Source organism: Orbicella faveolata, unplaced genomic scaffold (assembly GCF_042242905.1).
Source record: "Orbicella faveolata isolate gen_17 unplaced genomic scaffold, um_ofav_v1 contig_26, whole genome shotgun sequence".
Classification (NCBI taxonomy): domain Eukaryota; kingdom Metazoa; phylum Cnidaria; class Anthozoa; order Scleractinia; family Merulinidae; genus Orbicella; species Orbicella faveolata.
In genome coordinates, this window is record NW_028301554.1 from 21,447,915 (window position 1) to 21,471,271 (window position 23,357).

Below are 23,357 nucleotides of genomic sequence, written 5' to 3' on the forward strand. Positions count from 1 at the left end.
TTAAACAAAGGAAGTCATGACTGTGAGGCTGTCTGGATATCGGATCTTAATTAGCATAGCTTTTCACGATTTTATTTCTCCGTTTCCTCCTTGGTTTTAGTCTCGACTGAGAAGGTAGATCAATTACCAAAGACATTACAGGGCTCGAAACTAACAAAATCCTTACGTCGCCATTTGGCGACTAAGCGGTAAAAAATAGTTGCTAAATGTAAATTTTTAGTCGCAAAATCTGATAGAAGAGACACAATCCATAGACATACATTCGCATTCAATGCTCAAGGGTTTGCAATGCATTATAGGGCGATTTTGAACAGGGGTAGCCATTTTGAAGTTTTCGAGAGAGAGAGAGAGAGAGTTGTTTACTTTAGTGTGCCTTAGAATAATCAAACATGGCGATCCAGTTGGCAATCAAAGAATCGTGGGTTTGTTTTATTATATCTATTCGAATAAATTGTGTCTTTTATCCACAAGTAATGTTCTTTTTCCTTTAAGATTACAGCTAGCCCGTTCAATTTGTGTCAGTCAAGGCAAAACCTAGTCGCAAATTTGCGACTACTCTCGTTTTTCTAGTCCCAAATAAGTAAAGTTAAGTCGCAAATGCGACTGTATTGGTCTCAATTTCGAGCCCTGATCATTGTTTGATCTCATTTCCAAACACCTCGAAGTTCTCAAAAAATATTCCGCTGCGCGTCGTGTTTTAAACTCTCTTATCGGTGTTTGGAAATGTGGTCGAACTCGGTCTTTCGTGTTTGATATATTACTTCAGAAATGCAGAAAAGGGCTGCCAGCTTTCTCGCTGTTTTTGGCTTTTATTTTTTCATTCAATTAAATGTTCAGTAATAACACGTGGTTTAGGCTACTTTAAATGCTCGAACCAATAGAACGCCCTTAAGTTTAATTTTTGACACCAATTGAACATATTTTAGTATTTAGCCAATCAGATAAAGCAGAAGTCAAAATGTGTAATAAATTATTTTAACAATATGAGAAAGATGCTTACGTTGAATGCAGCTAGACATGCGTTGCTCTCAGCTCTACAGGTACCAGTTGTAACTTCATTCAGTTTTGTAGTTTTCACTTTCACATTTTGTTATCACTTTTTTAGGATTTCTTTGAGAACAGAAAGCCGCAGATTGCATTGCAAGAATTGAATTGAGGAATAACTGAAACGAAGAACGCCTGTGTGGTAAGTCAGGATTTTACACTGGTTAACAGCTAAGTAACATAGTTCGCTGCGATGGAAGGAAAATGTTTGTTTGTGAAGCGTGTACCGTTTCCTTTGTAAACATCAGAAAAGGCCAAAGAGCGGAGCTGCGATTAAATGACCTCACGGAAGCGCAATGTACATCTTCAAACTAATCGAGAAAATTTAAATTTTAGAATTTCCTTTTTCTCTGCAGAAGCCTCATACATTTAATCTACGCCGCGTTTTTTTTCCTCGCCAAACTGCAACGTGGTCTACTGATCAGGGTGTAAAATTTTACCCCTAAAACCACAACAATTTCGAGGTTCCACAACCGTGACAGAATAAATAGCGAAAATGACGACAACAAGATGTTCTTAATGTCTTGATTTGGACAGAGGAGAAAAAAGTCTAATGCTCGCACAGTTACATTTTATTTATTCCTTTAATTATGCGCAAGTTGGCGAGTAACTTGCAATGATAATTTTAGCAAATTGTCTTGACAAGTTTTTTTGGCAGCAATATTACTTTGTTTCACCGCGCGAGCTATTCCATGTCATAACGTGCGGTTTATTTGGTAAAAGGGCATTGTACGAAGACGGCAATACATTTTAAACACAATTTGGAACATTACTCATGTTCGCGTGGAAAAACCCTTTGTAAAGAGAAGAACACCTGACTTCCAAGTGCTGTAAAAGCGTTTGCGTACTTGCATTTAAGGCTCAGCCCATGTGAAGCCCGAAATCTCGAGTAGGTGACAAAATAGTGGAGAAACGCCTGCCTGGATCAGGAGAAGTGCTATTTCTCTTCAAGTTGGGAGGTATGAGTTTTGATGAAGTTGAATCTAGGCAAGAGACGTTGGAGGCGGAGTTAAGCACCTTTAAGGCCGCTGATTGTATAGAAACGTTGCAGCAGAACCAGCTGTTAAGACTAGAACTTTCTCACTGTGATGCGTGTACAATTTCGTGCGCAAAATTATGTTATATCTCCGCTCGGTCAGGAGATCATATTCATGTAAAAGAGGGGCACTGCCAGGTATTGTCTAGGTATGCTTGAAACTGCCCAACATTTAGAGAAAACGACTATTGTACACTGAATCTGCGCGTTTCTGGAAGAGTTCCGGCATCGCCCATTCGGAGCTGTTTGAGATGCCTTTCTGCACTTCCTGCTTCCTCCTAAGCTGGAAAGTCGAGAATTAACAACCCTTGAAAGGAAATGTGGGCCATACGACGTAAAGAAAAATTCTTTGTTCTCGGCAGGTTTGAACCCATGACCTCTCGCATGTTGGTTTTTGTTACGCACCTTTTCACTCCAGAAATACCTGCATTGAAAAATGCACGTAGTGGTGCGACTAAAATTCATCTGATCAACACGCGCGAGATCTGTAAGTAAAATCTTCACTTATTTGAAAAACAACTGAAGGTGGTGATAGATTATCTCAGGAAACATTTGCAGCACTTAATTTTCCTGGTTTGACAGATTTCATATTTCTCATGTCACTGCGATCATCTGTATCAACAATGATCGCTTGGGCACTTGAATCTTATCATTATTAAAAGAGATGAACGCGATTCTAGTCGAAAACGCTCAGTATATAAACAACGTTATACAATGTAGTTTAGATTGCTCTCTGAAATTTAGAGATACCGTGCATGTCTGTCCGAGTACAATTGCAGTTTAAATTCGTATTTGCTTGTATAATATTCCATACAACTGAACACCTGCGAAATCCAAACTTAATTTTAAGAGCATCAAGAAAGTGTCACAGAAGCAAATCAAGACAAATAAGAACAAGGGAAAAACGCTGATTTCAGTGAAACTGAGTAAGCCTTGTTATGCCCAGCGAGACTGCATACGAATGCGTACGTTAACAACTGCCTTTGTAAGTCTCTATCTAATGTTCACAAACATTAGAATCTTCGCCGCAAAGACCAGCTGTTTAAGTATGCTAAGTTTCAACTTGTCCTCTGTGTCGCAGTATTGACAAATTGCGCTTGTGTCATCTGTCTACACTTCAAGCAAACCACCCTGTTGAGCACGAATTTGAAACATTTCAGTTTTTAGCAGGATAAACCTTAGGAGATAACAACGAAATATCGTAGATGTGTCCGGAACTATTCAGCACTCCCAGCCTATTTTTGTGTCATACATTCCAGAGAAACGTATTATTCATTAGCCTATGTAAATCCGCCCCCTACATAGGTTTATTGTTCATCTTCTTGCGGCAGGGATTAGTTGGTCTTGACTCATATATATTTAATACTTTATTGGTATTTTCAGCTAGTTGAATTTTAATTATTTCACTTGCCTGTAAATTAATTGATTAGTTTAATACAGGGGTGTTATTCACAGAAAAGCATTGTATCTGTAGTCACTGCAACTTTGAGTTCCGCCGAATATTAATACCTTGCCATCCCTATTTATCTGTGATGGAATCCCGATTTTCCTTCTCCCTCCTATCTCAGGCGACCCTAGTAAATTTACCTTCGATTTTTGAACCAACTTCTGTTCCCCTTAGTGGCTCAAAAAATCGAGACTTCACTGTATTACGACGAGCGTCCTATCCAGTGTTAGTAGCCATACTTGCGGTCGCTTCGAGAACCTCTTCGAGATACCCGGAGATATCCGACAGTATCCATACACGAGTCCCACTAACAAACTCTTCCGTAAGGTCTTCACCCAGAATACAAGTGATACACACGCACCCCACGCAGTTCGAATGTTTTGTTTACAAATATTGAATTTTACAACAAGCTTACGTGTGTCATAAATATGAGCAAACTTCCCATTGGGTAGTGCTATGTCACTTGCCCTATATTCTGTCATTCTACAGTTTTTGATTTTCTACCTGGTAACAAATTAGGAACATGGATACCTCCTGCTGCCTATTATATGTTATAGATGCTGTCGCAGGGTTTCTGGCTTTCGTCGCTTGTCAGAAGTATCAAATAGGAACTCTAAAACCGACCGACTTCGACACAGCATACTCTGGTAGTAGGAAAAAAGTTTGAACACACCATTGCAAATTGATGGGACTTCTAGATACTTTGTCGACAATCGACAGCGGGAAACTTAAACCACTTTTTATCATTTTCTTCTCCTTTCAGATGCTGCATTACACGTTTGGAAAATGGTGCTTTCTCGTCAGGAAACGTTTTTGTTATTTCTCGCGTATAACTTTGTAGGAATAAAATGTGGCTCCTCGAAAGAAACTACCGGTAGGTTTTTTTCTATTTCTTCTGTAACACAACGAAGATTCACAAGCTAATTAACACTTTAAGGTGCAAAATTAATGTAATAGTTCACATGGGAATTGTAGAAGCTGCGAAATTCGTTGAAATTTTGTCTAATTAATTCGTGCTCCCTTGATGAATTGTGTCAATTTTTTAATTTTAGTATTGGTTTTCCAAAAATTGTTATTAATTCAACGATTTCAAATTTCCTTTGAATGCCCCAAAATCTAACATTGTTAACTGTCGAGTCACTTTTATACTGAGTATAAAGTATACATGAATATAAAGTATACAAGAAGAAAAGCAATCAGCCGTCCTGCTAGATAAAACCAATTTTTCATTTCAATATCATTAAAATTCGTAAGCATTTGTTATTAGCCTAACATAAATAAAATGAGAAATTTCCATTTGAAGCTATCAAAAACGTCAACGTTTTTGCAAACAATTTTTACAGGTAACATTAAAAAAAAACTATGAAAGTCAGAGATAAGTTTGCCTGTTTGGCTTTATTTGATGTGCCTGATAAATATTCGTGAAGGAGTCTTCTTGCTCACGACATGTTATAAGACTCATGGTTTGTTAGTGCAGCTGCTGTTTCTTTACAACCTCACACTTGCTATCTACTGGTTCGTAAATATTTAAATACAAAGACAAATGTTTTGTTAATTTGTCACCGTCACTTCAATTGCAAGCGTGTACAGTGGATTGCTGTTAACCTGGCTCACCGGTTCTTGAGGCCAACTTTTCATCTATTGTACAGTGCCTCCTCTTGCTGTAGCGTAATGATAAAAAGGCAAAAGAAAAAAATCCGATATTTTTGAGTTGCGTTCTTTCCCGAGACGTATTATATACGGGTCTTCCGAAGATGTAAAACATGTCAGTAGCAATGAACTTCCTGCGAGATAGGCTGACTCGTGCACAGTTGTCTGTTTTGTCAGTTCCTGATTTTGTACCATACATGTGTGAGAACATCGTTCCTTTTTTGATTTATTGAGTAGTGCCTATTCTAGGTGTCACATAATGTTAAAACAGCCATATTGCTTTGAAAACGCGAGAAAAAGGAAAGTTTTTATTTGTGTCCTTTCCCGGGATAGTGGCGTATTACATATTAGACTTCCAAAGATGCAAAACTGACAATAACAATGAACGTCCTGAGAGACAGTCAGACGCGCCGCAGTCGTCGTTTTGTGTTGGCGAGAGTCGAGGGAGACTGGGAGAAACTTGACAGTATTGGGGTGACCAGAAGAGTGCGTACGTACTTTGCAATTATGCAGCGTAATGTTCAAGCTGATCTATGCACGTGCAAAAACAAGTGCCTACAATATTTGGACAATCACAAGAGAAAATAAAGGAATCGTTTAATTTGTAGCTTCTCTCTTTATTTTAGGAAACTGTTCTTTTGATGAGAACACACTGTGCAGTTGGTCTAACGACAATCATACCGATCACTTTGATTGGCAGCTTAGGCGAGGAAGCTCTCCTAGCAATAACACAGGACCGACCAGCGATCATTCAGGTTGAGAATCCTAACTTAACGTTTTATACCTCATCTTTCCCCTTTTATTTGTTGACAAACTAAACTAGATAATGTAATAGATTAGCACATCTAAGTTGATTCTGCATCTTTTCTTTTTGCAGACATTATTATTATTGTTGTCCTTATCATTATCCTTGTCCTTATCATTATCATTATCGTTATCATTATCATTATCATTATCATCATTATTATCATTGATTACTTTTTAAAAACATATGCGTCATTTCGAAATACACTCATTGTTTACAACATAGTGTAATGTCGAAAACAAATTAATTCTGACAAAATGAAAAAAAAAACAAAACAAAACTAAGCTAATTAGCACAGTTACCGCATACAAACGATAAACTACTTACAAAGGTAAAAAAATAGGTGCTCGATGAACACATGAATCCACGGCCGTAGGTAAGTGGATTAGGAATCTCTGCAGGACCTGGGTTTAATTCAATGTCTCCAGATAACAAAAGCTTCTTTTCTGACAAGAGGTAGTTCTTAATATCAATCTGAACTCGGACAAAAATTCTGGATAACATTTATAATTCCTACCAGATCACCAACGGTTTTTTTGTTCAAATTTTGTTGTAAAAAACCGAGTAAAAAAAGACTCTTGTTCATGAGCAAGCTTGACAATCCATAGTTCTTCCCTTGAAATATCTCGAAAGGGTTGAATAATCCCTCGAAAGGGATTCGATTTTCCTTGAGAGGAATGAATTACCGCAAACAGTGAATTCGTGATTTCTGTGCCATTTGAGTCGCCCAGTGATGTAACCGGCCTGATTGCAGATTCTGTTCTACATTGCGAAATATTGTTTTAAAATTTGAGTACATGGCATTAATGTCCTCTGCATCACAAGCAACATTAGGGACCTTTATACGATGCAAAGATGGGAAGGCCAAGACGGCAACGGCAGTGGACGCAGGAAACTTTCGCGTGCCGTGTCGCCAAAGACAAAATACTTTAAGTTGTGTAATTTTCGTATAGGACGGCGACGTCAATAACTCTGGATTCATAAAAGCTTTTCATAAAACCAATGACATCCCTTTGAGAGTATAGAAATATTATCCAGTTAAGCTTAAACGATGGTGAACAGACGACACGGAACTTACTCTTGTTTATATATGTAAAGCAAACCTTCCTGATCTGTCGGTATTTAATATTGACGAAACGAGAGCTTAGACCATATTGGGCCAAACATTTTTCCTCATAATATTTAGCATATAGTAACTGCAGAGATTTACCCCATGTTTTAAAAGTTTTATTCGTGAGAAAAGTCAATTTAAAAAAAAAATCCGGTACTTCCCATTGAGAAATTTCGGCCTCTTGCACTATCTAGGAATGTCATAATGTTACAACACCTTATTACACAATTTCTGCTCTATTGTCTGTCAAATGGTCGCTTACGAGAGGTTAAAAACAATAGAAAATTTCAAACTTTTAGCTTTAAAAGCGGTCGCGATCGCTTACGAGAGGCGGTCGCTTACAAGAGGTTCCAAATATAGTGATTTGACTTGGAAACTTTTGGTATTTTGGAAAACCGGTCGCTGAGGAGAGGTGGTCTCTTACGAGAGGTGGTCGCAACCGGAGGTTCGACTGCATGTATCAGAAAAAAATAGAAAACTTTGTCTATTCACCAATTCGCGTCACTTCGAAGAGCGTGGGGAAACGAGTCTGCAGTGTCATACGTACGGTCAGCGGTTAGAGATCGTAGTCATTGACAATGCTCCGTAAACGCTGTGCTTCTGCTAGTAAATTCGCATTTTTTTTTCCTCCGTTCTAACAAGCAACTCCCTCTTACGAACATTGACAGGTTTGACTAACCGAAAGTCTACCGACAAATCAATCGTAACTAATCTTCACATATTTGGTTCCTCTCAATCGTACAGTCGTTCATTCGGGCATTAATCGGGAAACGATCTTCGCACATGCGAAGTTTGATTAAGTACAAATACTCTTTTGCTACAAGATTTTGGTTGACGGACACGCTCGATGACATAGAATCTACGGCCCCCGGCCGTAGATTCAAAAAACTAAGGACAAACTAATACCAAGACGAAACAGAAACATACTAGACATAGACATAAGGGCCATTTATACGAGGAAAATAAGCCGCGGCTTACATAAGACGCGAACTGGACCATTTATTTACTGCCTGGATTTGTTTCTCAGTAGCCCCGAGTTCACATCCTCGGCCACGCTTGTAAATAGCTAACTGGTTTGCCTCCGGCCAGTTCGGATTCTTAACAATGTTATGTTCAATTTGAATTATTTGCTTCACTTGTTTGCTCGGCCCCACTAGCACTTATGCTATAAACATTGCCGAGGGTAAATAAAGGTTATACTTTTTATTTTTTTTTATTTTATTTTTTTTTTTATACGAGCGCGGCTTAGATAAGACGGGAAGTGCATAAGTGGTGTATAAATGGTTCACGGCTTATTCGTGACTAATTTCTCGCTTTTGTGTTGGTTGTCATAGCAATCGCGGAATTGCTCGAGCGGTCGCGCGAGCGCGGGAAACACTTGCGCTTGCGCAGTGTGAGTTCGTGTCTCACGTAGGCCGCAAACAAACCGCGATACCATTTATACGAGTGGCTTCACGTCTTATATAAGCCGCGGCTTATCTAAACCGAGTTCAAAACCCTCGTCTTACAAGAATCCGTAAGCGGAAACGTGGCAGAAAGATGTGAAACTTTTGCGGAAACACAACGGTTAACAGGCGTTTCCGCTCTCGGTTTAGTGACGTTTACTCGTGTTTACGTTTCCGTCACGTCGAGGAAACGCGGAAACATGGTATTTTGGTCCTGTGACACTAAGCTATGGTATCGGTGCGTCCCATAGACGCACCAGCTAGTTTACAGGTGCGCCAAGAAAACGAAATAAAAAAGTAAAAATGTGCTACAGGGTACAAATATTAAATTAAACTATCTAAGATTATATAACTGCTATAAACTATCTAAGAATGTATAAGAATATAAAAGATGTATGCATGCAAAAAAATGTATAAAAAAATGTATATATTGTACAGATTAAAACTATGCATAAGTAAGATTTGAGAAGGAAAAAATTGTTAAAATAGGTTGATATTTGGCGTCTGATGTCCACGTCACTTAGTGCACTGAGTCACGGAGTCCGGGAGGCTGTTCCATAATTTGGATCCAAAGTAGCGCCATAGTAGGGTATACCTTAGGGAGATTAAGAATGTTAGTACCCCTCAAGTTATCGGACGAATTCCTAAGTTGTATTAAGTCACGCAAGCAGGCGGGGCTAGGTACGTTGATTGTTCAAAAAAATTGAGGAGGCGACGTTGTAAGCTCGCTGCTCAGCTAATGTTGGTTTATTTAGAGTGTTGTTATTCTAGTGCAGCTCTATTTAAGTGTTCCAATATTGTTATATTATTACAATATTATTTTATTTGATCTGCTCCTTGATTGAACCTCACGAATGTTGATTTAATGATATTCCCCCGCACGGGCCTCAATGGCAAGCTACGGTAGTTCCAGTTCAAGAATACGAAAATGGCCTATTGACTAGAATTCGTTATCCACAGGAGAGAAATTTCATTGTTTAGGAACACCACTGTGGCCTCTGGGATGTGATGGGTTAATTATAACTTTTTGTGAGAGAATTCATGTATGTGCTGACAAAAGACAACGACAGAGAGAAAAGTATTATATCATGAAGATATGATTGATCATCGCAGTGATCAATCATATCTTCATATGATCAGTCATATCTTCATATCGTTCTCCGCAGTTCAAATATATGGTCTTTCATATATTCACTTGTAAAGTATTATATTGTTAGATACAATGCATCGACCGAACTAAAAAGTAACGTTTTCCCAGACCTTACAAGATAAAATAATTGTAGTGTACTTCACTCATAAATTAATACATTAAAATTTTCCTTCTTCTAGGTGATGGCTCATATATCTGCATCGACACTTCACTTCCTCGTAAATATGACGAGAAGGCCAGGCTCAACAGCCCTTGGCTGAGAGGCGCACAGCGGATGACGTTTTACTACTTCATGTACAGCAGCACTGTTGAGTCCCTGTCTGTGTATGTTAGAAGCAATGGTAGTGATCGTGACGAAAGGATATGGAGTCGCTATGGTAACCACTTATCAAGCAACTGGACTAAGGGCTGCGTGGCTGTAAACATCAGTGGGACCTACCAGGTAGAAACCTTTTGGGCTAAATTATGCGGTTATTTCTTTAAAGCTGTTGAAAAAAGAAAAAAAATGATGTTAGTGCACGTAAAACTCTTGCTTACGTAGTTTACAGCGAGCACTAAAAGTCCCTACGGGACTTTAAAACAACAGTTTGTTTTAGATATGAAAGACTTATGTTAAGGGTCTTTTATTTTAATCTTATTACCTAAATATCTCTATTTACTCATTCCAGGTTATAATCGAGGGTGTGGCTGGCATGGCATTCGTTTCTAACATCGCCGTTGATGACGTCACTTTCAGCACGAACTTGACTTGTGTGTCATTTGGCAAACCAACGCCACCTGAAACATTTGAAGGTAATGTTTTCCTTACTCGAAGTTACTCGTGTTCCTCTTCATTTACCTCGCGTTATACTCTGTACTAGACGCAATCCTGATCGCAAATACCAGGCAATCAGAATATTTCATAAGGAACTGAGTTTTCTTCTTAATTCTCACCGCAAAGCTGTCCGTAGCTAGCAGTCAATACTCAGTTGTGAATGAAGAGATCCCTGTTCATAAGGTTAACTTTTAACTCCTAGTTATCTGTTTGAATTTTGAATTCTAGTGAACTGTACCTTCGATGAGAGTTACTGTGGATGGCGTAAGATTTTAACACCGCCCAATGACCGAATCGGTTGGTGCCGAACGAGATCTGGAAACCAAAGCCAAGGGAATGGACCGAGTCAGGATCACACAGGTAACCAAAACATATTAATGACAATGTAGGGGGTCTAAATTGGTGGGATGGAAAGAGGGTTACCTTGTTATCACATATTAACTCATCAAGCTTCTCTTCGCAATCCGCCGTAGGAAAAAAGATGGCGACTGGTACATTTACCCATAGTTCTTAGCGCACGGAAACTTAAACAACGCTCATAAAAACGTACAGAAAAGTTCTAAAACCTTCAAACCTAAAAGACACAATGTCGTTCGCACATGAAAAATACTGCAAAAATATGGCTTTCCTTGTACTTTACGGGCTGTATAAGGTTCGCATGGTATTGTGGTAAAATGTACAGCCGCCATCTTTTTCCTACGGAGGATTGTGAAAGGTGTCATTGGGGTTTAAACGAGAGAGGGACTGTTTTAGACAACGAAGAGTTTGTTTGCAGTTTAACAGAAGTCACGTGTTTGTAATTTAATCAGAAAATATACTGTTTTCTCAGTGTGGTGCATTCCTCGCCGTATAGTGACTTTTCTTCAGCATGCCTCTTATTCTTTAGGAGGTGGAGAGTATATTTACGTTGAAGAATCACAATCTGCGCAAGTGAATCAGTTTGCACAGCTGTTGAGTCCGCTCATCCGGGGCCCGAAATGTCTCCGCTTCTATTACTACATGAATGGAAGCGATATTGGAAATCTTGATGTGTTACTTTGGCCTCGAGAACAGCAACACAGTTACTTGATGTGGCGAAGGTCCGGTAAACAGGCTCATCAATGGATGAAGGCTAGTGTCGATGTTGGCTACACTGGCGAGTTCCAGGTAGGTGGGGAGTAGATTTTTCAGGTTCTTATATGTTCTGAAGGTATTTTTGAGATGCGGGCAGATCGAAGAAAACTCGGATACGGAGAATAGTAATGGTAAATCTTAAAGGAACAATCATGATTTTACATAAGAAAGATATAGGTTTCTCGATACAGTTTTTTCTGGACCATACCAAGCATTTTCAATCAGCTCCTCGTTTCATTATCGTAACGATAAGAAAATTTCATCGAAAATCAGCCAAACGTTAAATTATAGAAGGAGTGATCGTAAGATCAAGTCTAGCTCTCGAGATCGCGAAAAAGAGTTCCAAAAAAGTTTATACTGAACACTGAAATGTTTTTATTGCAGTTTTCCTTCCAAGCAACAATTGGCAGAAACTATGCTGGGGGTATAGCTTTAGATGACGTCACATTAAGTAGTGGACTTTGTGAACACGAAAGTGAACCCCAGAACAATCGACAAGGTATTAATGTTACCTGTACTACATATGGTAATTTATTTCTCTGTGATATAAATGTGTTAAGTGTAGAATGAATAATGTTAAATAACCATGCACGACCATCTACTATTAAGGTGTTACTAAATTTGACCATCTGCCTATCGTTTATTTTTCAAGGAAATTGCAACTTTGACAGCAACTTTTGCTTCTGGAGGAATGATTTAAATTTTAATTTCACATGGACTCAACGAAGATATAATACTCCAAGCTCGGGGACTGGACCAAGCGCCGATCATACATCAGGTGACGTCAGGTTTACAGTCAGGACACTCAGCTATCATGAACACATGAACACATTTTTTTGTACAGGTTTTTTGGCACTCTAGAATGAAAGCTCTTCGTATAATGTACAAGGTTAACCTATTAACTGTGTAAAAGAATATACTGAGTTAAAATGTAAAATACATTTGTTAATATGAAGAGCTAGAAAGTGTCAAGTGTTGACTGTTGGAATGTCCTCACTATAGCTCTCTAACGTGATACCCGCTTCTGTGATATGCAATGACATTGTTTCTTTAGTTCCCAGTGTTTCTATAGTTCTAGATTACTCAAGCGTGGTTATCTCGCTTAACTCAAGATAATGGCTTTGTTATTCCTTGTTATGTGGAAACATAACAAGTAATGGTAAATTTTGAAAGAAAGAAAAAGGAGAGCAAACAGACAGAAACTTATCACAATACCTGTAAATGTCATCAAAATTGCAATTACTTTTACTAATAATTTTCTTTTTTAATCAAGGAACTGGTATGTACATTTATCTTGAAACCTCTAGTCCACGACAGCTAGGAGACACTGCGCGACTTGAAAGTCCTTGGATGCAGGGACCGCAATGTATGACGTTCTTCTACCACATGTATGGCGCCACCATGAGCTGTGTTGTTGTATACATAAAATTCCAGGCTACAAACAGGTTAAAACCTGTTTGGTTGAGGTGTCGAGATCAAGGAAACCATTGGATACAAGGAAAGATAAGCATCAACGAGACTTCAAGTTATCAAGTGAGTTGTAAAATGTTTGTTATACAGCGTTTGATAAAAAAAAAAATGATCAGATATGAAATAAAATGTGTTGCCCTAAGGCCAGCAAATATACAGGGCATTCGTTTCTATCGTTGGTCACAAAGTGTGCAAGGAAAAATAAGCATTAACGAGACTGAGTTGTAGATGTTTAATGTTTTCAATTGTCATGCTGTCAGCCTCTGGCCAACAGACCTAACATTTCGCTGTTATTATCAGTCACAAAGTATAATATTGACTGCTCGACCTGGGGGAATATATCTTGTAAACAAGGCTACTTTTCTTTGTTGTTCATTACTAGATAAGTGTTGACGGAATTAGAGGTAGCAGTGATAAGGGGGATGCAGCACTGGACGACCTTTCGTTTGAAAGAGGAACTTGTAATCAAACAGGTAGTAATAGTGTACCTACCGTTATTTCACGGTATCGATTTCTCAGTCCATTTCAACTACCCCAAGAATTGCTTATATCTGCATGTTGTCAATTAACTTATAACGCGTCTGCCAACTAACCAAACAGGTAATTAACTTGTTCTCCTGTTTCTCGCTTAACTTTGGGTATTTTTTGCGTTGATTTGCATCGTTTTCAGCGTAGCACTGTGTCTTTACGATTATTTATTTTAATCGTGAATCTTGTTGTCCATGTCAGCGAGTAAATGGCAACACTACGCCTATTAATATTAATCTAGATATATTTAGAAATCAGATTGTATAAAGTTACTCAATGCATTTCTTTATTCCTGGATATTTCATTTGCAGAAGAGACGATATACTACGTGTACTCTTACAATGGCAAAGACTTTCGAATTTTCACTCAACCCTCCGAACACAGTCTGTACTTCGAAGAATTCCGATTCACTCTCGGGCATCCACGAGGAAATCCGAACGAGACAGCATACTTTATCTACTCTGAAGCTTCAAGCGGTGAAAGTTTTGTCACATCACAGTTGGATCCTTCTAGCTATGACAGATTTCCATTAGATGTTGTCCTCCTAAATAAGGAGAGAGTGGGAAGTAATTCCAGGAGAGTTTATTTGATCGACAGGAGTAATTATGGACCAATGATTAGCCTCTATGATCACGGAAATGTGATTTGTTGCAAAGCAAAACAAACATTCTCTTTTTATGCTCACAGTGTCACTGAAGGTAAGGAAAAAGTTCCTATATTTTTTGAAGCAGGTTCCAAAAGGAAAATTGAATGACTGGACGGTTATTCAATGGATATCAAAAATCGAGACAAGACTCTACTTTTATTATGAAAAGTTATTTCAGCGTCCAGGATGCTTCAAAACTGGAGTTCAGAGTGTTTATCTCGCATGTTCAAAAATGTTGTTCCTAGAAAGAAGGGTTCTGTCCCAAACCTTAAAGGATAATCTTTGATCTCTGATTGGGGATCATGTCACGCTATGTTTCTGCCGAGTTGTCGTGAAAACCATTGGTAAACAATGTAAGTGACACGTGGCTACCTCCTCTTTAGGTTGGCTAGTCAATTATTGAGTTCTAAAACGTTTTTAGAAAGAATCAACATTAAATGTGTGTTTCGGGTCTGGCAGCGTGATTATTATTTTTTGGGCGGCGAGGTGTGAAGCCCTCCACAGTTCCCCGTTTTCCCTTTCCTTTCTGCTCCCTACATTTCTTATTACATGTTTTGTTTCTCACTCAATGACCTTTGAAGCGAACAGACCTGCTTTACCTGATGCCTTTCTTTTTTTACATTTTGTGTTTCACACAACATATGATGTCACGCATGTCATACGTGTATGCCATCCATGGAACACATGGATGTCACGCACGTGTCATTTTCATATAGCGTGTAATAGATGTTGGTCTGGTCATGCTGAATGGTCCTCTGAATGGTCGGGGATAAATTTTACAAGATAAATCTGACGACTAAAAAGTAGCCCTTACTACTTGTTGCATATTTTGTCTGTTGTAGAGTTTTCGGGACAGGCTCTCGGAGTTTTGCGTGAAGTGTGGTATCAGGTAAATAACCTTCAAAGCGGAGTAGCCACTATTCGCGAACAGCCCGTTTTCAAGACTCCACCTCACAGCCAGATGATTTTGCGGGATTTCGATGCACCAGTCGACGTAGCAGACTATTACGTTCAACGATTAACAAGCTACATACAGGTAAACGTTCGATTTACCATTAAAACGCGCTTCAAAAAAAGTGGTAAAGGAGAAGCAGTTTCTTTGTATTTCTGTCGGGCAACTGGCTATGCCTTAACGTTTTGAATACTAACATTATTGTTGGGAGTTAGGATGCTACTGCTACTATACCAGCAACTGCCAAGTGATTTTTAATTAGTACCGTTTGCCATAAGAATGGCACGTTCTTCCCCGACGAAGAGTTATGAAAATAACGCCTACGGAGTGGTATTACAACAAAACTTTGGTTGAGTATTCGCAGCAATCAACACATATGTGTTTCTGTTCCTTGCTTTTAGGTCCCTGATAGTGGTAATTATACATTTTACCTGTCATGCGATGATTGGTGTGAATTGTGGAAGTACGATGTAGATGAGTTTGGTATGGAAAACCAGAACAAGAAATCTGAGGAGAGCTTAACCAAGAAACCAATCATTGCTCTTTATGCATGGACTGGGCGTCTCCAGTGGAACAAGTGAGCGACACACAAACATTTCTTTGAAAGTTTCTTTTTGAACTTGAATATTTTTACGTCAGTTACCCGGGATGTTTTCCTCTATCTTACCCTTCTGTCTCCCTTTTTTAAGATACCGACAACAAATGTCGCAACCAATTTTTCTCGTCAAAAGTCATATTTATCAAATGGAGGTCTTTATGCGTGAAATTTGGCGTGGAGACCACGTATCTGTGGGCATGCGCACACCAAGTGGAAAGTATGAACGCCCTATTCGTGGAAGAAGACTGTTTTGGATTAAACCAGGTAACACTGCAGTGTTCTTATTTTAAACCCGACCATGTATTTACCATTATTAAAAGAAACCTTGACTGTCATGAATCTAGTGCTTTGCGACGCAAGAAAAGACTGAAAAGATTCTATGGGGCAAGTTTAGCGTTAGGTAAAGAATTACTTAAATTGAAAAAGTTTCTCTTGGTCATCCACGGGGAAATCCGAACGAGAAAGCGTACTTTATCTACTCTGAAGCGTCCAGCGGCTAAAGTTTTTTCGCGCTAAATTAAATCCTTCCAAAGTTAAATCTTTCCAACTGTAACAATTTTCCATGAGATGTTGATGTTTTAATCAACAAGAAAGTGGGACGCAATTCCAGAAGGGTTTACAGGAGTAGTTCGCCTCCGTTTGCTCGGAAATTGCATATTCTACTTGTCATACTACATAGTTTAAGACATTGATATTAACTTTTTTATATCGCATTTGGTTCGTGCAAAATTCATGTTAAACCGGTTTTAAAATATCGGTTGCCTTAGGAAATACATAATACCAAACTTCAATCCATTTTCAAGTACTGCCGGTGTAACTTTCACATTGATCTAATGAAAAGAAGACTAGTGACAAGCTGTTTGAAAAGTTTTGGTATGGTCCAAAAAAACTGTATCAAGACACCGTAAATATAGCGCAGTTGCCTGACAAGCTTTATGATTATGCGTTGTGATTGGTTTGTTCATTGTATTTATTTTTGTTTTACTTTCTTTCATGCAGTAAGTTCATTGTCACAGAGTAATATGACACAAAGGTCAAGTGTTCTGTTACCATTTGATCCCCTAATGGCCATTGATAGATCTTACGCCACTTGCTATCGTTCCGAAAAGGTAAGAAATTGTGCAAGAGTAAACATACAAATGAAACAAAATAAACGAAACGAAACCGAGGAGAGGGAGGCTTGAAGCTAGGACCTCCGGATTACAATACCAGCGGCCTAAACTATTCGGCCACATTCCCTCATTACAGTCGCCTCAAACATAACATTCGCTTGTCATATATGAACACAAATGGTGGGAGTGTTGCATGCGGTGATGGTGGAGACAAAGTGTACCGTGTCAGCTTTTCCTTACAGGCGTTATAGTTTCTTTTCCATCAGTTTATTAGAAGTTTAATCAATTAAACTGTGATTGATGTTCTGTTTGCTTCACATCCTCGTCACAGCATTATTGGCTCGTAGCCAGTCCTGCCAAATCACGTCCGTTAGTATGCAGTAGGTCAGATTCAATGTCTGACTATTTTGAATATTTGTTTCTGTATGGAAACTCGTGTGACAAAGCTCCCAGTGGTTTACCCCATTAATACATAGATCTAGCAAGGCCTAAAAGCGGAGCTCCTGGGCCGGGTTGTTCAAAGCGCGATCACGCTAACACAGGATAAGCGAGAATTTTGATTTGAGTTTTGTAACTTTGCGGTGAGGTGTTCTGTATATTGTTTGGCCTTCTGTTTTGAGTTTTAATAATCTCAAACTGCACGAAACAAAAGCAGTGAAAAACATGTGAAAACAAGACATAGACATACTTTATTTAACGTGGAAAAGTACACACTTAGCTGTTCGCTAGTTTCCAGGTGCTCCACGATTTAAATTAAGTAATGTACAACATTATAAAAGCGTTAAAAAATGGTATTTACATCAAGGTAATTTAAAAATCACTTAAAAAAAAAAAAAAAAAACGAGCTAAAAGCGATAAAATATAATCAAAGTGTATTAAACATGAAAATCAGTTTGCCGAATCTTTTTCAAAAAGTCTTTTGAGCCTGCCATGAAACGAATATCACGAGTTAGCATATTCCACTGCTTTGCTGCAGCATAACGCCACGACTTTTAAAGACCATATCTGGTAGTGTTCACTTTAGGTATGGAAAGATTAAAATTTCCGCGAAGATTGTACGCTGTTCTCTTCTCAGTTATAAGATTTTTGAAACTGGATGGAGCCCTGCCTTGAATAATATTGTTCACAGTCAGTAACATGTCTTGAGTGCGACGATTTTCTAAGGTTGATGTTGATCCGATACGCCCTAAGAGCGCTTCGTACGTCGAGATCTCGTCGCTGTACACAAATCTCAAGGCCCTCGCATTTGTTCTTTCCAGTTTTTCTATATTCCTTCTTCCACAGTGATACCAAACCTGACTACAATAAGAAAAATATGGTAAAATAAAAGCTCGACACAAGGATTCCTTCGTTTTGCAAGGTAGAATGTTCTTTAACCTGCTTAGAGCGTTTATTTGGCTCCCCACCTTGCGTCCGCAATGTGTGAATCAAATTTTAGTTTTTCGTCTAAGTTATGCCCAGTAGTTTTATCTCCTTGGATACTGGAATCTCTTTACCCGCACATTCGATGCTGATGCCACACTGATTTGCACTTCCTAACACCATGGCGTTATATTTTGTCGGGTTGGCGATCATTCCGTTTTGTTTAAACCAAGAGGTGGCATTGAACAGATCTTGGTTAATCATGTTTTCTACTGCGCGGGGACATTCGTTTGAAGCATGTAAATTGGTGTCGTCTGCAAAGCTTAATAAGCTGCTCTAGTTTATAGTATAGGCCAAATCATTCATAAAAATATTAAAAAGAAGCGGTCCTAATATTGACCCCTGGGGTACACCACTACGAACGACATTCCACTCCAAAACAAGAAAAATTTGTACTTGAGTTAACTTTTAATTCGGGGTTAGAATTAAGCAGCTTTCGAACAGTCTGGCCCTAATTACAACAAATTAACTTAACCTGACTCCGCGGTCAACTTCCAAAAACAAGTGACCTCGAGGAATTCTAAACTTGAGCCTGCGATATGGTTACGTAATACTGGTCAGCGGATACTTTGTTTTGACAGGGGTCAATTGACCATAACATGGATGTCCAATATTAAAGTAGGACGCTATAAACTCTTTCAACCTGTTCGCTGGAGTATGTCCTCCATCTTGTGTGACTCCGTCGTCGTGCGTACGAGCCCACGAGCAATGCCGCTAGCCATGATAACCATGAAAAAATCGATTTACGGGTTTCCTTTTTTTTCCTATATGAGTATGGGGCTCCGCTTGGCGGCCCTTCGGCCGCCGGAGCTCCGCTATTATGGCATGCTCTGCCCCAGCTCTACTCTCGGCCAATCCCCACTTAGTAAAATCCCTTTGTTTCAGATTGACCCTGCCTTTGTTGCTTCCTGTCCTCCATCTCTCAACTGGTAGCTTTTTCCTTGCTCACTTCTTCAACTACCCTTCGTCAGAATGTAGATCACCTGACACTAATGTAATGTTTTTATTTGCATCACAGTTGTTTTTCTTATTTCTTTCTATTAGGTAATTGAAGTTGTCTAGTTAATAAAGGTCTGTTGGTAGGGAATAGGTCCGGATATCTCAAGGATGGTACCATTGTATCATGCGACGTATTGTCCTCCCAAAAGAGCAGGCCTTTCCTAGTCCATCCTATGCTAAAATCTAACTGCCATCATCTTTGCTTCTTTGTGTATACTACACCTATGCTCCACCGTGGGTGGAGCAGGGACCAATGTTCCCCACCTTGAAGCGTGGTCTAAGTTGCTTGTTAAGTTCTTTTCACTTTTAATGTTTAACGTTTTTTTTTGTTGTTGTTGTTGTCTGTTTGTTTGTTTGTTTGTTTTTTCTTTCATTTAGGAGTCGAACCCTTGGTGGCAAGTAACCCTTGAAAAAACACTGTATGTTGAATCTGTTGAAATCACCGATAAAATCGATTGCTGTTCACGTGACATTGGCATGATCAAAATCACTGTATCCAGTACCAGTCCAACCGGTTTAGATCCAACGTGTACAGAATCCATGGAATATGGTGGGAAAACTCAGGACTACAAATTTCTCTGTTCTCCAGCGGCGCGCGGCAGTTCCGTGACAGTGACGCTGATTGGGGATGATGTCACGCTAGTTCTGTGCCAAGTTGTCGTGAAAACGTTTGGTGAGTTACACGTGGCTACCTCCTAACTGTTTCTTTACAAGCAGTCTTTCCGGTCAATACAGTGTATAAACTATGAATACTCTTTGAAAATTATTAGTCTGGCTAGTCAATTCTTGACTGCTGAAAAGTTTTCAGAATAAGTCAAGAAAAAATCTTGACAACGAGGAATAAAGCCCTCTGCAGTCCTCCGTTTTTCCTTTCCTCTTCCTCCCCTAAATTACAAGACCTGAAGCGTGAAGACCTGCCTTGCCTGCTACCTGATGCCTTTCTTCGTTACATAACGTATTTCGTATACCGTAAAATCCCACTTTAAAGCCCTGCGCTTATATAACTTCATATGGGGTTTTGGGTGGGCTTATAAGCGGGGGGGGGGAGGAGGGCTTATATCGGGGGGCATATAAACTAAGTAAAAAACAGTGTTTCGGAACGACGAGATAAAACGTATCTGAGAAACGAATTAAAGCTAACATACCATTACATTTGGAGCTATTACATTTATAACACATTTATTGGTCCTCACAATAAACGGAGATTTTATTTCAAAAACATCTATAAAACACTAATGTGACTGAACCAACTGGAAAGGGAGTCTAAAATCTACAAGCCTTAAGGTTATCAATTTGCCTGTTTGCTGTGAAACGGTCCTTTAGGTAGAATTAACAAAGTTCATACGGTATTTGTATTTCAATGTTCAGAACAATTCTATAGTTTGCATAGCTCCAATTTAAGTGGTTACTAAGGCCGCAGTAGCACAATCATTAACAAAGTTCAGCTGCAGTTTTAAACAGTCAACTGCAGTTTCAAATTCGTCGTCATCATCATCTTTGTCAACGTCTGACTCGTCACTCGCCCTATGCGTTAGCGCAAGTTCTTTGTCCATTCTTAAAAGACGGGATACTGACAAGCATGATGGGTGAAATTACTGGGGAAGCAAGGAAGACACCGGAGGGCACTTGGGTTACTGTGGAGGTGGAATTGAATTACCATGTGTGTATTAAAGTTACGGGAGCAAGAAGCACAAAGCGCAAGTGAGGAAAGGAATATGGAAGGCTCAGAGTTCATTGTAGGAGGCTACAAAAATTTGCGTGATAGAAAACTGCCGGATTGTAGCTAGCTGTTTGCTATGTTACCGTACTCCAAAACATTGTCGTTGAACAGTTGTGTTGTAAATGAACTGTGGAACAAACCTCATCGCGTTGATATGTATGCATGAAGATTTGTTTCTTCCTTTGGTATCGTTATAATTATTGTTCTAAACTCCACAGCCACTTGTTTACGCCTATAACTTTCGATTAAAAATTTGGATGTTTGTAGAGAAACACAAAAGGAACGCACTTATCCGGGGGGGGCTTTAAAGTGTGATTTTACGCGACCATGTATATCGGAGGAGACAAATTTCTTATAGAAATTTAAACTAAGAATTTAGGAGCAACGTTCATGTCCATTGATTCACGTGTACGTTGTAATTGTTAGGATGTCATCCATGCATATGACTCTCTGATGTCACGCATGTGACATATATATGTCATTCATGTGACCTGTGAAGGTTACCCGTATGAGACATGTATGTCACGCATGTGACATATGTATATCATTTACGGGACACATGGATGTCACACTTGTGACATATACACTGTATGTCATACATGTTAGTCTAGTCATGCTAAAAAGTAATTTCTATGTATGTTTATCGGTAAAGTTTTGTACCTGCACTATAGTGTGTTTTTTACAAGACACCTCAAGAGTTGTTTCACATTTTGTCTGTGGTAGAGTTTATTGGACAGGCTCGCGGAGTTTTGCGTGAAGTGTGGTATAAAGTTAATATGGACCTGAACAGAGTGGCAACCATACGCCAACATCCCGTTTTCAAGACTCCACCTCAAAGCCAGATGAAGTTGCGCGATTTTGATGCACCAGTCGACGTAGGAAATAATTACGTTCAACGATTAACAAGCTACCTACAGGTAAACTTCGATTTCCCATTGAAGTGTAATAAATGAGAAGTAGGTAATTTCTTTGTATTTGTCTCGGGTAATTATTATTGGATATGCTTTAACCTTTTACAAACTGATATTATTGCTGGGGTTAAGATGGCAACTGATACTATACGAACAACGGAAGTGATTTGGAAAGAGATTATATAGTATTTTAGCACCGTTTGCCATAGAACTTTCGTTCTTTCTCGAAGAAGATTCTTAAAAATGACTTCTACGGAGTCGTTCTACAACTAGAATTTAGCGTGGGAAAGTAGCAGTCAATACACAATGTTCCTCTTGTTATTGAAATTATGAAGTGTATATAATTTTACAGGTCCCTGATAGTGGCAATTACACATTTTACGTGTCGTGCGATGATTGGTGTGAGTTGTGGAAGTACGATGTAGATGAGTATGGCACAGAAAGCCAGAACACGAAAGCTGAGGAGAGCTTAACCAAGCAGCTAATCATTGCTTTTAAATCATGGACCGGGCATCTTCAGTGGAACAAGTGAGCACCACACGAATGTGACCTTGAGAGTTTTTTCTTTTAACTTGAATATTTTTTTTTTACGTTATCCGGGATGTTAATTGTTTCTTTTTACTCTTTCTTACCCTTTTTTCTCTCTTGTTTTAAAGGCACCCACAACAAGTGTCGCAACCAATTTTTCTTGACGAATGTCGTATTTATAAAATGGAGGTTTTTATGTATGAGCGTTGGGGAAGAGACCACGCAGCTGTGGGCATGCGCAAACCAAATGGAGAGTATGAACGCCCTATTCCTGGAACAAGACTCTTTCGGACTCAACCAGGTAACATTGCTGTGGGTTCTTATTTTAAAATGTACAATGCATTTACCATTATTAAGAGAAAGGAAAATCTTGGCTGTCATGACTTTAGTGATATACTTTTTTGAAGAAAATCCGTTTCAAGAAACCAATCCACTTAGCAAGTTTAGTTTTCGTTGAGGAATTGCACAGATGGAAAAAGGTCTTCTCGATACAATATCTTGCCACTTTTTAACTTATATAAGATCTTTTAAGCAATGTTCAAGAGGGTTTTCTGTACGATTGCATACCCAACTATGTCATTTTTTCGATAACTCTCTTTTGGACTTGAATTTTCAACAGGAACACGCAGATTAAAGGTGACACTGCAGGATAATGAAACGCTTTTGTCTGCTGTCGTTGGATCAAAGTTTCGTATTTCAGGTTAGTTCCCTAGAGCAAACCAGACCAGTCAAACATAAATTGATAAAACGATGGAAGAAATTTTAACGATATGTTGCGTCTTTAACATCAAAGGTAGTAAGACTTCTGTAGATATTGAAGTGAAAAAAATAATTAACAGTTAGGTTATTCGCTGTC

The 23,357-nt window shown here is 38.9% G+C and overlaps 1 protein-coding gene across 1 annotated transcript in view; it reads left to right on the forward strand.

Annotated features, from left to right (window-relative positions):
- Positions 1-4,313: 4,313 nt before the first annotated feature.
- The window catches only part of LOC110052554 (uncharacterized), a 55,964-nt gene continuing 36,920 nt past the window's right edge, over positions 4,314-23,357 (forward strand). The window contains exons 1-20 of the mRNA XM_089295291.1: positions 4,314-4,401; positions 5,804-5,932; positions 9,868-10,130; positions 10,357-10,480; positions 10,731-10,862; positions 11,389-11,648; positions 12,000-12,114; positions 12,268-12,393; positions 12,889-13,148; positions 13,468-13,558; positions 13,925-14,311; positions 15,102-15,295; positions 15,613-15,788; positions 15,901-16,073; positions 16,809-16,918; positions 19,721-20,015; positions 21,786-21,979; positions 22,326-22,501; positions 22,630-22,802; positions 23,121-23,201. Coding sequence (XP_089151417.1) covers positions 4,314-4,401; positions 5,804-5,932; positions 9,868-10,130; positions 10,357-10,480; positions 10,731-10,862; positions 11,389-11,648; positions 12,000-12,114; positions 12,268-12,393; positions 12,889-13,148; positions 13,468-13,558; positions 13,925-14,311; positions 15,102-15,295; positions 15,613-15,788; positions 15,901-16,073; positions 16,809-16,918; positions 19,721-20,015; positions 21,786-21,979; positions 22,326-22,501; positions 22,630-22,802; positions 23,121-23,201 — 3,547 coding nt within the window. The remainder of the gene's footprint in view (positions 4,402-5,803; positions 5,933-9,867; positions 10,131-10,356; positions 10,481-10,730; positions 10,863-11,388; positions 11,649-11,999; positions 12,115-12,267; positions 12,394-12,888; positions 13,149-13,467; positions 13,559-13,924; positions 14,312-15,101; positions 15,296-15,612; positions 15,789-15,900; positions 16,074-16,808; positions 16,919-19,720; positions 20,016-21,785; positions 21,980-22,325; positions 22,502-22,629; positions 22,803-23,120; positions 23,202-23,357) is intronic.